Raw genomic sequence first — 15445 nt, 5'->3', positions numbered from 1 at the left:
CAGCGTATTTATTTTGCCTGCAACTGTTTTTGCCTGTCAGGATACATTTATGTACTTGTGGGTAGATAATACTCGGTTACTTACACTGTGGTAGACTGGTCCAGCCTTATACTTTTATTTAAGCAGTGCAGGTATCTTTTTGTTTGGTTATGCTTCATGTAAATAAAGATATGATCTCAGTTTCTGGTTTTTATTTGAACTTGAATTGCAATGGACATCACATCAAATATAAGCAGAAGGCACATTTAGACCCTTGCTGGTCAACTTTTAAGTTTCCCCACTATAATTAACATTTTTAGTCTGTCACTGGAGTCATTTAAAATGAGTTTCAGACAATAATATAACAAAGGATATTGAATCCTATGACTTGTTCTTAATTCCACATGGTGCACCTGAGTTCTACATGAACAGTTCTTTTGTTGATGCCTAAAATCCCTGTGATATTTCTATGACACATAAAAATGATGGTTGACAATTATATCACTATCTGATACGTCTTTGGTATGCAGACGCAACAATAACAACACATATCACTATTTAGCTCATAAATAGATTTCACAGTCCCTGAGTATCACAATAAATGGAATACTGACTTAAGAATGGGTGAACACTGTTAATAAAGCACAGACGGCCAGGCAGTTGGTTCTGTCATTTTCACTTGAAGCGTCGTCGAGGTGGCGGCGGGCGGCTCCTGATGTTCTGACACTTGGGGATGTGCCTCTCGGCGGGCCCCGGGGCGAATCGGCGCGCGCAGTGGGGGCAGGTCTGGTAGTCGTCGTCGTCGTCCATGCATGGCTGAGGCTGCAAGGCCACCTTGGCTGGCATGCGGGCCTGCCGCAGACTCCGGATAAACGCCTCGTGCTTCTGCCGCCAGTTGGTCTTCTTCAGCTGGGAGAACAGAAGCAAAAAGAGAGTAACAGTTCAAAGCAGGGAGGCCCAATCCCTCTCCTGGAGGTCCACTGTGCACAGACCTTCAATGAAACCTTTCAGCAATTAACTTATTAAAGCCTGCTAAAGGAGGTGGCAGGACTTTCAAGCTTATTAAATAACCAAATCAATTAATGAAGCACTGGGAGGACAAAAACCTGCATACACACTGTCCCTTCAGTAGTGGAGCTGGGGACCCCTGATTTAGAGGACAGAGAAAACATTTCATAGAGAAAAAACATGTCAGCCATTAGAAAAATGATGCCATTTAATTGTGGTTCTTGGTAATACCTCCTCCAGAGAACTTTTTTCCAATGGGATAAATCAGCAATGCAAAAGTGCTCTTACCTCAGGAGTCTTTCTTCTCGAGTTTGTCTTCAAATACTCCTCAAGGTCGGTTCCTTTGGCCCGGTATTTAGAGGAGTCAAACACCTTGCGCGTGGAGCGCTGAACTTTCTCACAGACTTTGCGGTGCTTCTCCAGTCTGTCGGCAGCAAAGTTCCTGTGGCACAGCCTGCAGGGCAAGAGATGGAAGGGCTCCTCCGAGCTCCTCTCTGGACTCATCTCCGCCTGCAGCCTTCTGGAGGTCTCGTCAGCCATGTGCACAGGACTCCTGGGGGAGACCTCCCGAGGCAGGCCTCTTCCTTTGCTGCAGCCGTTCCTCTCCGGCTCCCTTCTCTGGAGGACTTCACGCTGCTGCTCCTGGGTCCACCTCCTCTGAGCCCTCTCCCAGCCCCTCTCCCTCCTCTCTCTCTCCCATTCCCTTCTTTCTCTCTCTAGCTCGCTTGCCTTCACCCTCTCCCTCTCCCTTTGCCTCCTCTCCCTCTCTCGCTCCTCCTCCTTCGCCCTCTCCCTCTCTTGCTCTCTCTCCCATCTCTCTCTCTCTCTCTCTAGCTCTCGCTCCCTCCTCTCCCTCTCTCTGTCCTTCTCCCTCTCCCTCTCCCTCCTGTCCCACCTCTCCTGGTCAGCATAGGCGGCCTTCTCACTCTCCCTCCTCTCCTTTTCCTTCTCCCGCTTTCCCCTCTCCTTCCCTGCCTCCATCCTCTCCATCGGCCCCATGGAGGTATATTTCTCCCTCTGGATCCTCCCCAGCTCCTCCACAACCCTCCGCAGTTTCTCCTGCAGCACGATCTCCTTCCTGCGGATCTTCTCTGCCAGCCTCAGTTGGTCCTCCTCCAGCCTCCCTTCAACCCACTGGGACCCCCTGGCTTTGGTGGATGCCTCCCCATAGGAGCTGGGCACTGGTGCCTGTTCTTCCGGCAGCTGCCTCCCAGGGCACCTCCTGCCCACCCTTCCATCATATCTGTCTGGGTAATCCAGGGATGGGGTTGGAAACTTGTGCGTAGGTCTCTGAGCCTCAAAAGGTTCCATAGTCTCCATCTCCTTATTAGAACTGTAGATGTTACTCAGGCTGTAAGCTCTCGTATGATAAACTGGCTTAAGAGGAAACGCCTTGTCCACCCCAGAAGTCTTCCTTGCTGGCGCATCGTACTCCTGCTCATTGTAGGTGACACTATCATACCTAGCCCTTGCTGAATTATACTGTCTTTGCAAAGGATATTTACTCTGTTGAAACATCTGCCTCACTTTTTCTAGAGCAGTCTGCTGTTGTCGCTCATACATTGCGATCATTTTCCTCTCCCTTTCTTCCATGTATTCTTGATGGAGGTCGGTCTTCACAAGCTGCAGTCTTAAAGGGCGTTGGGCTGAGTTTCTGTCCTCCTGGCACAGGGCTGGATGTTTCTCCAGTGTCATATCTTTGTCCAAATAAAGTAGAGTTACAAAGTGAGAGGTTGGCTCCATTTGGAAATGACACACCCAGATTTTTTTTTAAATTGCTGAGTTAACATATAAATAATTTAAACGACTAAATTAACTAGCAAGTTGGCTGCTTGTCATGTCGAGATTGAGCGATTCACAAACACCAGTGATACAGCTAACTATAAATTACTAATTTCATACGGCAGGCTGAAACTGAAACAAGCCGTTGCCAAATTACCGTAAAACTTCCAATAAACGCCGAATTTCTTAACTTTACCGGCGTTTACTTAACAAACATTATACAGCGCTCTTTGGTAGCAACTCAAACAGGAATGACTAATAAAGTAAGTAAAACATTGTCATTACAACCTATGATGGGAGAGCACAGTGTGTAAGAATAGCAGTATCACTGTGAATTTAGGCTACCACGATCCGAAAGACAGCTTGTTTTGTTCGTTTATGCTTAATCTAATTCGTGAACAGATGAACACGCCATTTAGCCTAATGTAAAAAAATATATTCGTTTGTATAATTTAGTTAATAGGACTACTGTAAGCATTTTGACCCACTGCTCTTTCGTTTTATTGTCACGAAAAATAAATATAATTTTTATATTATAAGAGGCCTGCGTTTATTGGAGACTCGGGTATTATTGGAAGTTTAGTTATTGGAAATAAACAAGCCTCAGAGATTTAGCAGAATAAAAGACGATCGCTCTGCCGGTATTTCTCGATGCATACTAATTGCTCTTCATTGGCAAGAATGTACTTTAGCTAAATAAAATTGATTAGGTGGATAACTAAGTTATTGATAGTTACAAAATTAAATTCTGCTAAGATAGTAACAGAGTTATTTTGCTTAGCAACTCACCTGAAATCCTGCCTTTTCTCTTCGTAAATTCCTCTTCCGTGACGTATTTTTCTTTAATCATTTTCTTTAAGTTCTGGTGATTACCTGAATAGTAAGAAATTAAATTGCTTTAAAGTCTGCTGAAGAGACTTATTAAATATGCTGTTATCTGTATGTAGGTTGCTCGACAGGCTACCTTTCTGCTGTGCTAGACTTTGTTAATTTAACCAGCCAGAGCTAAAATTACCTAGGTTAGCAGTCCACATGGAACACAGATTGTGCAAATCCTTGTCGTTTTACATTAATGGAAATAATAAAGTTTGCACCTCTCTCCTGAAAACCTACAAATATTATCTTTTAAAGGAATAAAATTGCCTTCAATTTTTCAATTTAGTCAAAGGCCAGCGGACCTTTGAATTGTCTAAAACAACTGCAGGATAATTTCCATGGTAATTCGCCAATTGTTTTGTTAGTATGCGTTGCCTGGGAAACCAGGCAATCCCTGGGCATTTTTTGTCCCTCGACACTTTCTATGCCCTGAAGTTGGAGAATACGTCAAAATAAAGGGCGGGTTTATTTAAAAGAAAAGCTCCGATTGGTTTAAGGCCACGCCGTGCCTGGGTAGGTTACATCCAATAACAACCTCTGGTTGGTAAGCGATCCAATTAAAAATCGTATTGCTTCAGCAACCTTGTTACGTACGATATGCAAGTGGTTAGTTATAAGGAAGCACGAGATACTAGCCAAAAGCCCGGATGTTAGGATGCTATGAATCGGTTGGCATTGAATAGAGTCCTCAGTAGACCTAGTTACAGTTTTTCTTTATTAAGGTTGTATGTAAGTGGTATTTTTTTTGTTTTTTTCAAATTTTCAGTTCTCCTTCTATTTTTGCTAACGTTGTTTAGCTGATTACCACTATCTTGTCAGGTAGCTCTCCAATTAATATGACTAAATTAACAGGACTTGTTAGTCTGGTTACAATAGGTATATAGGTAATATAGACCTATGTATATTCATTAAGTATTGCATGTTGAAGTATTGTACGCCGTATAATGTATGCTATGCTCTCTGTTTAGACCTCAGCGATGTCTGATAAAGAAGATCTCATTTCAGTGGATTACGAAATATTTGGGAGAGTGCAGGGGGTGTTTTTCCGAAAATACACACAGGTAATACGTCTTTCTTACAGCAGCAGAAATAGTCGGCGAGGTTTTGTTTTAGAATGAGAGATGATTTTATAATTCCGCAATGTCTGAACTGCAGATTTTCATTGAGGTTACACATGACATTGTTATCGTTGTATGACGTTTCGAAATGCAGTATCTGATTTGGAGGGTCAACCAAATGAATGATGAATGCGTCTTTGCATGCATGCATGCACACATACAACGCTACTTGTACATAAGCACTTCTTTTACACTCTCAGGTGTACACATGCTTTACCGCATACCTTGCTGAAATCTTTTACTGGGTGATAAACTCAGCCTCTCCAAGACAGGCCTACTTTTTAACCAAATCCTCGCCTCTCGCAGATCAGTATCTTTTGGTTGTTAAAGTGTTCTCCTTGCAGACAGCAAAGAACCTCAGTGTTACTCTTTATAAGAGGCTCTCCATAACAGAGCACATCACTTTGGGGGCCAAATTTCATCAAATGTTTAATGAACAACATTGGAAAATATGTATGTTTTTCATGACCTGTTCTGCCCAGTTTCTGGTTAAGGCCAATTCCTGATGTACGATCAAGTGATGGCAACTGCAGCTCTTGACTGTGTTCCTGTGTGTGACACCAGGTGACTTCAGATTATTTAGACTGATGCTACCTGTCTGGTCTCTCAAAATATATTTCTTCCTTGTCATCCTCCACTAGCTTCATGTCCCTGTGCACATTCAATGCAAGGCCTTAATGCTATTTTACTCCACAGACAAGATCCCTCCTAAATTCAGTTCCTCATCACAAATTACACCCCTACATGAGCCATGTTCCTATGGCTGTTCTTCCCCCAACTAAAACCACACACTTCTGGGCATCACCTTGGTTGCCACAGTTTGGACCTGTCATGGGCATAACCCTCAAAATCTGATTACTCCATCCATGAAATAATTCTTATCTAGTTTAGCACTTTTTCAGTTGCTTGTGAGTAACTATAAGCATGGTAGTGGTATGCAAGTGTGTGTTGCTTTCATGCATATTGCTTTATTTGGCACCATACAAACACTGCCTTGCTTGTAAAGGTTGTCATTAGGCTGTAGATTCACTTTACTACAACGCAGTTATGTTGCTTATAAGGATAAGGATTGTTATCGTTTTCTCTTAATGGCTTCTTACTGTTATTGTGTCATCTTTTTCCCTGAATTATAGGTGTGATTGTCTCTGCTGTGATGTATTACATATTGCAATAAAAATATTTTCTGACCAATGTCACCTTAAATAATTTTTAGATTCAGTGTTTTTAAATAAAATGACACAGAATGAAATTCCGATGTATCATTTGTAATTCAGTAAAATGTGAGAGGGTCTGGGTACTTTTGCAAGACACTGTATATTAAAGGAAAGACATAACAGTGTGTAGGTAGATATATATGAGAAGAACATGCATATTATTTTGCACCTCTTTCATGTTTCCTCTCAAACACATGCATTTGTCATTTATGATGTATAAGATGGTACTTTTTTAACTTTGTGTGTTTCCCTTTCTTATTAGTATTCTTTCATGTGAATGAAAATGAATAGTATGAATGAATGAATAGTATACTTTCATGTGAATGTGGACTCTGTCTTCCAGGCAGAGGGGAAGAAGCTGGGCTTGGTAGGCTGGGTGCAGAACACAGAGGCTGGGACTGTTCAGGGGCAGCTCCAAGGCCCCAGCTCCCAGGTCGAACAGATGCAGGAGTGGCTCAAGACCACAGGCAGCCCCAAGTCACAAATCATCAAGGCAGAGTTCAAAAATGAGAGGAAAATCGAGGGCTTGGATCACACGAACTTCAAGATTGTTCGCCCCTGACAGTAATTTCATATAAGCTTTCAATGCTTTTTAAAAAGTGTTCGTTGGCCTGAAATTCACTCCTGGTATTAAACTAATTTATTTTGTTCATCTGTGTTGTCGTAGTATGTCAGGAGGGAAAATAGTTTACATTTGGCTGGTGGCCAAAATAGGAATGTTATTTATTGCAATGACAAGTTAGTACTTGGCCCATTGCTCTTGCTGGGCAATAACAAAAACTGAAGTGCTGTCCACTCAATATAGCAATGACTTTCCATTATAATAAACTATTCTACGCATTTAACGTGTCTGGCCGTTATTTCGGGGGGTACACAGAAGAAGGTATCCCCCCTAGCTAATGTCCGTCTCAAGTTTTGTAGCAGCAGCTAACCCCGTCTTTATAAAGCAAGCTTTCAAGCAGCTGCGGTCATTCATCCGGTAGGTGGCGATATGTACCCGTCTCTACCCGGATATGGAAACTAGATGGATGTAAACACTGGCATGGCAGAAGGAGTGAAACGTGTAACGTTAATAATGGAATCAACATCACTGGATCTCCATAGTTACTAGTCAAGGCAAGCATTGTGGACTAACTACTTAAATGTGCCTCGTAAATTTAAAGACAACAGTCGTTAACATTGTTTTAATTATAAGTTAACTTTTGCTGCAAAGTTAGCTCGCTGGTGACAGCCGTTAGTTAGCCGGGTAGCTTAGTAAATTTCGACAAGCTATCATTAATTAGCTAACTACTGCTCGTATAATTTTATAAAACACATACAAACAAACCGATAGCCAGCTTGACAGTTAGCTAGCTAACTGGACCTTCTGAAGAGAAGTAGCTAGCTAATGTTACATACAGTCTAGCCTGCAAGCCAGCTAACAAGTCACGTAAAATGTTAGCTAATATAGGTGAAACGAATCAGCCTTTGTTTACATACTGTAAATGTATTTCTCGAACAGCCTAGCTAGTTAGCTAACTAGATACTTAGCTAGCGCAATGATAAAGTGCTTATCAAAGGAAGTCCAAGCCAAGCTTCGCTCCGGAGTAGCAATATTTTCATTACAGCAATGTGTTGAGGAGCTCGTTCTGAATAGTATAGACGCTGGGGCGACATGTATCGCTGTGAGGTTGGACACCGAGGCATGCCGAGTGCAGGTTGTAGACAACGGCTCCGGGATGGACAGGGAGGATGTGGAGCGTGTGGGCAGCAGGTACTTCACAAGCAAATGCAGCTCGTTGGAGGACCTAGAGAATCTGCATTTCTATGGATTCAGAGGTGAGGCTCTTGCCAGCATTGCTGCTCTTGCCACCCTGTTGGAAATTTCTTCCAGATCCAGACTGTCAGCAAAGACCTTTGTGAAAGTATTTAAGGATGGGAAGGGCTTGGAGGTTTTCGAGTCAGAGAGTTCTAGGCCATCGGCGGGGACGACAGTGTCGATCTGCAACTTCTTCCACAACATGCCGGTGCGGAGGAAGAGGATGGACCCGGTGCTGGAGTGCGAGCGCATCAGGCAGAGGGTGGAGGCCATCTCCCTCATGCATCCCTCCGTCTCCTTCACCCTGAAGAACGACTGCACTGGAGCCATGGTGGTGCAGCTCTCCAAGGCCAGGAACACCTACCACAGGTTCATCCAGATCCACGGGCTGACGAGGGCCCAGAAGTTGGGTGAGATCAGCCTCTCTCATGACCAGTTTGAAATGAGCGGCTACATTGGCCGCGAGGGGCACTACAACAGCAGCCTGCAGTTCCTGTTTGTGAACTGCAGACTCGTCCTGAAAACGCGCATCCACAAGCTGCTGAACCTCCTCCTGAAGAGGGTGAGTAGCTCCACCAGCGTGTCGCCGTCCCTTGGGTCCCCAAAGAAGAAAGCGGGGGCAGAGCTGCATGGTGTGTACGTTATTAACATCAAGTGCCATTACTCTGAGTACGACATATGCCTGGAGCCAGCAAAGACCCTTATTGAGTTTAAAGACTGGGATGGTGTGCTGGCGTGCGTGGAGGAAGGAGTCAAACAGTTCCTGAACAGGGAGAACTTGGTGGCCGAGCTTTCCCCAGAGGACATCCCCGATTATGTCCGAGGGAATGATTTCCCTGAATCAGTGGCTACCCACTGCAGCGTGGAGGACAGCACAGCCACACGTGTCCTCGCACCTACAGCAGGTGTCACCCGGGACTGCTATGACGGCAAGACGCTCATGTCTAAGGCTGTTCACAGGAGGCGTACTCGCGATTCAGATGTCAGTGTTCACGCAGATGACGGTGTTGATAAAGTGCATGAAAAGGACAAGGAGTTGAGTGTTGCTGAGCATCCAAGACGCCTTGAACCAGCAGGGGAAAACACGTCCATCAAAGCAGTATGCATGCCACATTCATCAGATTCAGAAACGGAAGGTTTGGAAAATCAGTTTGACTCAGCTACATCAATTGGTTTGCAGATGTCAGAGTCTCTTGTAGACATCGCTGAAGGCAAGGAGAGACATCACAGTATAAAGGTAGAAAAAGCTGTTGGTATAACTGATTCACAATGCAGTACGCATCTATTTAGTGTGAAGACAAATGAAGTGAAAGGGAGTGAAAAGCAGAATATGGGCCTAGAGGAGAGTAAAGAGGCAGTGGATGACCCCAGGGAGAAACACTCAGGGACATGTTCTAGAAAAACTAATGAATGCTGCTATGAAGAACCACTGTGCAGCACCAGGTCAGAAGGGCTGGTGAAAAGAACTGTTGATACAGGAAGTGCAGAACTTAAGCTGGGTTCAATGGGGTTCGTCAAATACTTAGTACCTCAGCTGCCAGGCACAAAGGAACTAAGTAAGGTTTGTTCACAAGGCCCGGCTTTAGCTCAGGATCTGCTGCCACAGAAGCAGGGCATCCACAGGGATCTGGGGACTTTTCCTTCAGCAGCGGAGCCTACAAGGCTGTCAGTTGATCCGCCTTCTCAGAAATGTGCAGCCTACCCTCGTAGTGGAGATTCGGGTGTTGAATCTCAAGAAAAGCCTCTCCAGGCGCCAAAGCGGAAGATGTTATTACTGGGCGGAGCCTCTGTCATAGCATCAAAGACCGCCAAGGTAACGGCAAGTCCAAAACTGGCTCTGCCAGTAGAAGCTGGATCTCTTGACAGATTTCGAAGAATATATGGGAAGCAGACAAGAACACAGTCCCACCCTCCTGAGGCTAATGGCTGTGAAACTGAACTAAGCGATGCTTCAGAAGTTCACCCTGTACGGTTACGTGATGGTCCTATAACTCTCTCAGAGTACACCAGACTGAAGCCTCACGCAGCCCAGCCCAGGAGCAGTAAAGGGTCTCTGGCTGCCAAGCTGTCACGCTTAAAGCACCATCAGGTGGTAGATAAGAGCACTACATTGGAAGAGCCTCATGAGGGAATCCAGAACGCTAGCAGCTCTTCCAATTCCACTTCAATAGACATGCAAGATGGTGGCAGCAGGGAAAAGCCAGCTAACTCGCCTCTCCCCTCCACTTATGACATCACCCCTGACATCAATGCTAACTACCAGCAAGCTGATATGGAGGAACATGACCATGCTTGTGATTGTCCTGCATCTGCAGAGTTCTGCAAGCATACATTCACCGCTGCCCAAAACATGCCTACTCAAGCATTGTCTGTTACAGATCGTAATGGTGGCTCGGTCCAAATGGTCATCGGCTGTGAGCCAGACCTCAGTTCAGGTGCGGTGGAAAACTGTACTGGGAAAGATAGCCCCCTGCCCTCCGTCACCTCTGTTCCAGGGGAAAGCACACAGAGTGAAAGTATGGCGGCAGAATCCAGTGACTGGCTGGAACACTACGACGCTTCTGCAGGGAAGCTGGTATACATTAATAAAGTCACAGGCCTCAGTAAATATGAGCCCCCCGCTGCAGAAGAGACTTGTGTTCCATGCGTCACAGATGTCACCACCATGTCAGTCAGCGTCATCTCTAACAAAGGTAAGATACACAGTGGTCCCACTCCTCTGCAAATAACAAATCAGTTTATCTAGCCTGCTTGACAGCCTGGTCAAGGGAATTAAAGGACTAAAGCATAGACAGAGTTTGTTAGGACATCACAGCATGTAGTTCATAGTGTCTGAATAGATGCTTCCCACAGTGTTTTCTCCCTGAGCTCTGTGAGGCACTGCATATGTAAGACGATGACTTTTACAGTCAGTTCCTCTGTAATCCATTTGACAGTTTGCGCAAGGGTTTAAGGGTTTCAGAAAACTGTATGTCCTCTGGTGTACGTGAATCCTTTTTCACCCGGCTTGTCTTCCCCTGTAGGGTTTGAGTACAAGTGCTACCCCTTTCAGACAGAGCTAGTTCTGCCCTTCCTGCCTAGATCTGGAGCAGAGAGAGTGCTTAGTTCAGGGCAGGAGAACAGTGGTGAGATTCTTGCCGTGCTTGCTTGCTGTTTCTGCATCTGGGGCCTTGCACTTCCTTCAGACACATTTAGCATGGCCTTTTCTGTGTTTTTTATTCAGAAAACTCTCAGCCTGCCAGCTCCCTTTCCTCCATGTTCTCTGAGTGGGCCAACCCAGTGTTCATTCGGCCTCCAGAGGTAAATATGAGCTCACGTCTTGGAGAGGAATTTCATTTGGTGTCATGTGAAAAGGGGAAGGTAATGAGAGGGGTAGTTAATTTCTTTGGGGCTGGAAGGTCTACAGATATTAATTCACATCAGTTTATTGTCAGCTGTAAATAGTTAATATGCCTAAATTCTCAACAATCCTCAAAGGCCAAATTGGGGCACAAGCAGAAATTTAATATGATACTAAGAGTACACCTCGTGTACACAAAAATTTACAGTATCTTAAAGAATTCCTGGTATGTATTAAAAATGGCAATCCATGGCCACTTGCAAATGTACCATATCTCAAAAAATATTTATATGATTTTATAATATGAATTTTCAAACCTTTGCATTACCTACATATGTGCCAACTGCAAGGAAAATCTGAGATGGTCATAATTAGTCAGTCCGACTTAACATGGAATGACCTATATATGGCATCTGTTGCGATGGTTTACCTTATGTGATGTAGGAAGTGGAAGCTGAAATGATCTTGGTGATGAGCTGCTGAAATTCTGTCCCTGGCAGTTTTCATATGGTATTGCTTCTGTGTATCTGGAGACAAGTCCCACGTGTCGTTATGCTGTGAGCAATGCTGTTACGCTGCTCTCTGGCAGGTGGCTGTGGATGTCACTAGCGGGCGGGCCGAGGGTCTGGCAGTGAAGATTTATAACATCCTCTACCCATACCGCTTCACCAAAGATATGATCCACTCCATGAAGGCAAGTGGCTCTCAGACTCCGTCATGTGCTTTGTGTGATTTGCTTCATCTGAGACTCTGTGAAAGCCCTGAGTCTGCTGCAGCATGTCAGATAAGTTCTGTTCCCCACATCCTCTCTTTCATTTAGGTGGTCCATCAAGTGGATAAGAAGTTTATCGCTTGTCTGATAAACACAAGAAACCAAGGGGATGCAGAGAGCAGTGATGATGAAGGAAAGCCGCATTTTATTTTTTAATAAATGTGCGTGTGTGTGTGTGTGTGTGTGTGTGTGTGTGTAGCGTGCGCATGTACACATGCCTGTGTGTTTCTTCGCCTGCATCTGTCTAAGTTTGTGGGGTTGCCATAATTAATCAGCTCGCTCAGCACTGAATTGCCCGTGTGATGAATTCAGGCCCCCATTACTCCCGAGTTCACATTGTATGCGTGTCCTTTGACACTCCAGGAAACCTGCTGGTGTTGGTGGACCAGCATGCTGCTCACGAGAGAGTTCGCCTAGAGAACCTGGTCACAGGTGAGAGGCATGTGGGTCACGTCACACCTGCCACCTACCAAGCACAGAGCGCTCGACGTTCAACACACCTTTCTTGTTGGCAGCCTTTCTATACATTGGTGGAGTCACCAGCTAACAATGTGTCCTGTGGCTTTATTTCATCTTAGATCTTCTCAAAACTTGGCCTTATTCATTATAAATTTACCTATAAGCCTGTTGCATTGATTTTTTTCTTTTTCACCATTTTTGTCAGATGAGGATGTGGAACTGTTAATAGGAAGGTTTCTACATAGTTCTACATGGCTCTATAAATAGCGTTATGCTGATGACACGCAGTGTTTTGTATGTGACAACGCAAGTGATCCTTTGAAGAGGCTGAGCCATACAAAGGGTTCAGAGGAATGCTTCATACGTCAGTAAATACATCAGCTGAATTTCATTTGGTACAGCAAAAGATAGAGGAGGAGCGGAATTCACAAAAACAGTCATACTGGATATACCTTGATTAGCAATGGCGCTATAGCAGCAACAGAGAAATTACCTACTGTAGGTGGAACGGAAGGTAGAATAGGCTGCTGTAGACAGAATGGAAGAATAGACATAAAATATTACAGTAAAAAGACAGCATCAATTAATGCTTGAGATAAAGAGCTGAATATAGGAAGATATGTGATATGTGTAAGAAGTTTCCTGGTGTCTCCCTTTAGACTCCTATGAGGAAGACCCAGAGGCACCTGGCCAGAAACGACTGTGTTCCTCCACCGTGACTCCGCCCCTGGAGATCGATGTCACAGAGGAGGAGCTCAGGCTGCTGAGGTCAGTGCCGCCTCCAGTGGCTTCCCTTTTGAAAAGCCGACCCAGGGGAGAGCTACTCAAGCCATCCGTTAGCTCTGGGTTGTGGCCTTCCATCGTGATGAATTATCTATGGCTCCACAGGTCCTGCCAGCCCTTCCTGAGGGGCCTGGGGCTGGAGGTGGCATTTGCAGAGACGGGGGGCCCTAGACTGCTTGTGGGGAAGGTGCCGGCATGTTTCGTGGAAAGGGAAGCAAATGAAAGTCGACGAGGGAGAGAGAATGTCATCAAGTCCATTGTGCAGGTGACAGAGCCATGTGGGATAGCGGCTGTGCCAGTGGTTCTTATACTGTGGATGTGTGTTCAAAGCGGGTAAAGTACTGCAAAGTGCCACTGCTGAACTTATTTACAAAGCAGTGCAACTGCACCAGTATGATATAACCTGTACTCAGAGTACAGCATTCAGTGTAGTGTTTTGTTCTTAAAACCTTGCATTTTTGTAGTTTGGTTTCCTTATTTACCTTGATCATTTTATTTTGGGAAGTATATGAAGTTGCAGGTTAACTGTTTTCAGGAGGTAACATGGTAAAGAGTTAAGTCTAGAGAAGTTGTCACACTTTCATTTGACGTTTGTTTTTTGCTATGTTTAATTCAGAGCTTGACTGAATGAATGCATTCCTGTTAAAATTGATTCATCTTTAATTTACTCATTTTCTGTGGAATTTTGAGTCTGATTTTATTCTTTTTGTGTTTTCTGTTGCCTTTTAGGAATATGTACGAGAGCAGGTTGAGGTGAGCGCCATTTCAGTAATACAGTACCAGTCAAAAGTGTTAGAATAATGGTAAAGACATCAGAGGAGAACCCAACGTTTGTTCGTGGCTGGGGGTAGAGAGAGATAGAGAGAAATAACACATATGGAATTGACCAGTGACCAAAAAGTGCTAATCAAATCAAAACTATATAATATTTTAGATTCTTCAAAGTAGCCAAAAATCTTTTTAAAAAGAAATTCATAGATAGGAATCCACTTCACTATTTATATTTGTCCAAGAAACAAATTTCAAGAATTTAAGTATAGGTCTTTAGGTCAAAGTGTTTTTGAATGCATGTTTCCCATGATCTTAATCAGGCATGTCTAAACTTTTGACTGGTGCTGTGGTAAAAAAAAGCATGTATCACTGCACGCATGATCATATAAACAGTGCTAATTGAAAAGTTATATATGTAAAAGTCCATGTTTCCTGCCCATCCAATGAAATAAGCTCTACTTGACAGCCCTGCTGTCAATTCGCTGTATGAATTGAAAAAGAAAGCAGTGTGCTGTTACAGAGTGCTGTCCTTTGGATTTCTGCTGAGTGTCTAACTCCTCCTATCTCACGTTTTCAGTTACTACAGTCTGCGGGCCGAGTGCGAGGTCCAATGCCTCTAACTGTGCTGAAGGTCCTTGCTTCTCAGGCCTGTCATGGTGAGGTCATGTGGTCCACATCCACTTACTGAAACACCACCCAAACTGCACCACATCCATCGAATAAGAGCATCTATACTATATACATTCCACACCGAAAGTATATGAGTTTTCTCATTGTACCAGCATGCTAATGCACAAACAATGGCTTCAGTAGTTAGCCTTCTGACGCCCTATCATTGTATGTTGAGCCAGTGTTGTTGGGTGTATTTCTGACAGGGGCAGTCAAATTTAACGACAGCCTGAGTCTGGAGGAGTGTCACAGTCTGGTGGGCTCCCTCTCCACCTGCCAGCTCCCGTTCCAGTGCGCTCATGGCCGGCCCTCCATGGTCCCCCTGGCTGACCTCCTCCACCTGGACACTGACCAGCAGGTACAAACACAATAAACTCTGAGACAAATCACACACACTCAGTCTCTAATGTCTAGGGTCTCATTTCATTAATGTTCACTCCTCTGCTCTGACATATTCCCAATTGTTTTTTTATCCATGTGCTTGTATAAACTGTAACAGCAGGCACATGAATTGTAGCATATTTTAAATGTTGTGGGATGGGATTACCTTTAGAAGAAAATCACTACTTTGAAATTACTTGATCTCATTGAGTCTGTTGGAAATGTTCCATGGTCAATGCTGCCAAAGCTGTCTAACGATAGATGATTTTTCCGCACATCTTCATTTCACAGGATTCCCCAAAACCCAACCTCTGGAAACTCAGGAGAATGTATCGCGCCTGGGAACTCTTTGGAAAAAAATAACTGGACGTATTTTGGAAAAGCATGTATCGCCAGACAAATTGCACAAACATTTTATGTATTTTCCTCTTTGTCCAGAGCTGCTATTCCAAAGCAAATAGTTGATGAAATGTTTACATTTTCTCCTGATATCCT

At 44.2% G+C, this 15445-nt stretch overlaps 3 protein-coding genes across 4 annotated transcripts; 2 read left to right on the top strand and 1 right to left on the bottom strand.

Moving 5' to 3' along the window:
- Positions 1-654: 654 nt before the first annotated feature.
- zc2hc1c (zinc finger, C2HC-type containing 1C) lies at positions 655-2550 on the bottom strand. The gene is made up of 3 exons (XM_036541501.1): positions 1963-2550; positions 1276-1605; positions 655-888 (listed from the first exon to the last, which is right to left on the bottom strand). The coding sequence occupies exons 1-3, from the start codon at positions 2548-2550 to the stop codon at positions 655-657; spliced, it is 1152 nt and encodes a 383-aa protein (XP_036397394.1).
- A 1723-nt stretch (positions 2551-4273) lies between these two features.
- On the top strand, positions 4274-6811 carry acyp1 (acylphosphatase 1, erythrocyte (common) type). Of its 2 annotated transcripts, none has more exons than XM_036542898.1 (3): positions 4274-4374; positions 4614-4706; positions 6321-6811. In XM_036542898.1, the coding sequence occupies exons 1-3, from the start codon at positions 4306-4308 to the stop codon at positions 6537-6539; spliced, it is 381 nt and encodes a 126-aa protein (XP_036398791.1). In that variant the 5' UTR covers positions 4274-4305; the 3' UTR covers positions 6540-6811. The 2 variants fall into 2 exon arrangements, with proteins under 2 accessions (XP_036398791.1, XP_036398792.1); XM_036542899.1 differs by lacking the exon at positions 4274-4374 and adding an exon at positions 4385-4464.
- A 202-nt stretch (positions 6812-7013) lies between these two features.
- Positions 7014-15340, top strand: mlh3 (mutL homolog 3 (E. coli)). The gene is made up of 12 exons (XM_036542253.1): positions 7014-10468; positions 10799-10900; positions 10999-11075; positions 11705-11809; positions 11936-12018; positions 12249-12319; positions 13006-13114; positions 13235-13394; positions 13859-13882; positions 14478-14556; positions 14776-14927; positions 15242-15340. The coding sequence occupies exons 1-12, from the start codon at positions 7516-7518 to the stop codon at positions 15311-15313; spliced, it is 3987 nt and encodes a 1328-aa protein (XP_036398146.1). The 5' UTR covers positions 7014-7515; the 3' UTR covers positions 15314-15340.
- The last annotated feature ends 105 nt before the right edge of the window (positions 15341-15445 follow it).

This window comes from Megalops cyprinoides, chromosome 12, assembly GCF_013368585.1.
Source record: "Megalops cyprinoides isolate fMegCyp1 chromosome 12, fMegCyp1.pri, whole genome shotgun sequence".
Classification (NCBI taxonomy): domain Eukaryota; kingdom Metazoa; phylum Chordata; class Actinopteri; order Elopiformes; family Megalopidae; genus Megalops; species Megalops cyprinoides.
The sequence above is the reverse complement of the archived record's forward strand: the minus strand, read 5'-3'. Positions and strand labels throughout refer to the sequence as shown.

Excerpts from the sequence above, each read along its gene's own strand:
- zc2hc1c (XM_036541501.1), bottom strand. The coding sequence starts at position 2,550 with ATGTATGAGCGACAACAGCAGACTGCTCTAGAAAAAGTGAGGCAGATG. Across the intron at positions 1,606-1,962 it reads GGCCGATGGAGAGGATGGAG|AGAAGGGAGCCGGAGAGGAA; the intron begins GCAGGGAAGGAG and ends GAAGTCCTCCAG. Across the intron at positions 889-1,275 it reads CGAGAAGAAAGACTCCTGAG|CTGAAGAAGACCAACTGGCG; the intron begins GTAAGAGCACTT and ends CTGTTCTCCCAG.
- acyp1 (XM_036542898.1), top strand. The coding sequence starts at position 4,306 with ATGAATCGGTTGGCATTGAATAGAGTCCTCAGTAGACCTAGTTACAGT. Across the intron at positions 4,375-4,613 it reads TTTCTTTATTAAGGTTGTAT|ACCTCAGCGATGTCTGATAA; the intron begins GTAAGTGGTATT and ends CTCTCTGTTTAG. Across the intron at positions 4,707-6,320 it reads TTTTCCGAAAATACACACAG|GCAGAGGGGAAGAAGCTGGG; the intron begins GTAATACGTCTT and ends TCTGTCTTCCAG.
- mlh3 (XM_036542253.1), top strand. The coding sequence starts at position 7,516 with ATGATAAAGTGCTTATCAAAGGAAGTCCAAGCCAAGCTTCGCTCCGGA. Across the intron at positions 12,019-12,248 it reads GCAGAGAGCAGTGATGATGA|AGGAAACCTGCTGGTGTTGG; the intron begins AGGAAAGCCGCA and ends CTTTGACACTCC. Across the intron at positions 14,928-15,241 it reads ACCTGGACACTGACCAGCAG|GATTCCCCAAAACCCAACCT; the intron begins GTACAAACACAA and ends TTCATTTCACAG.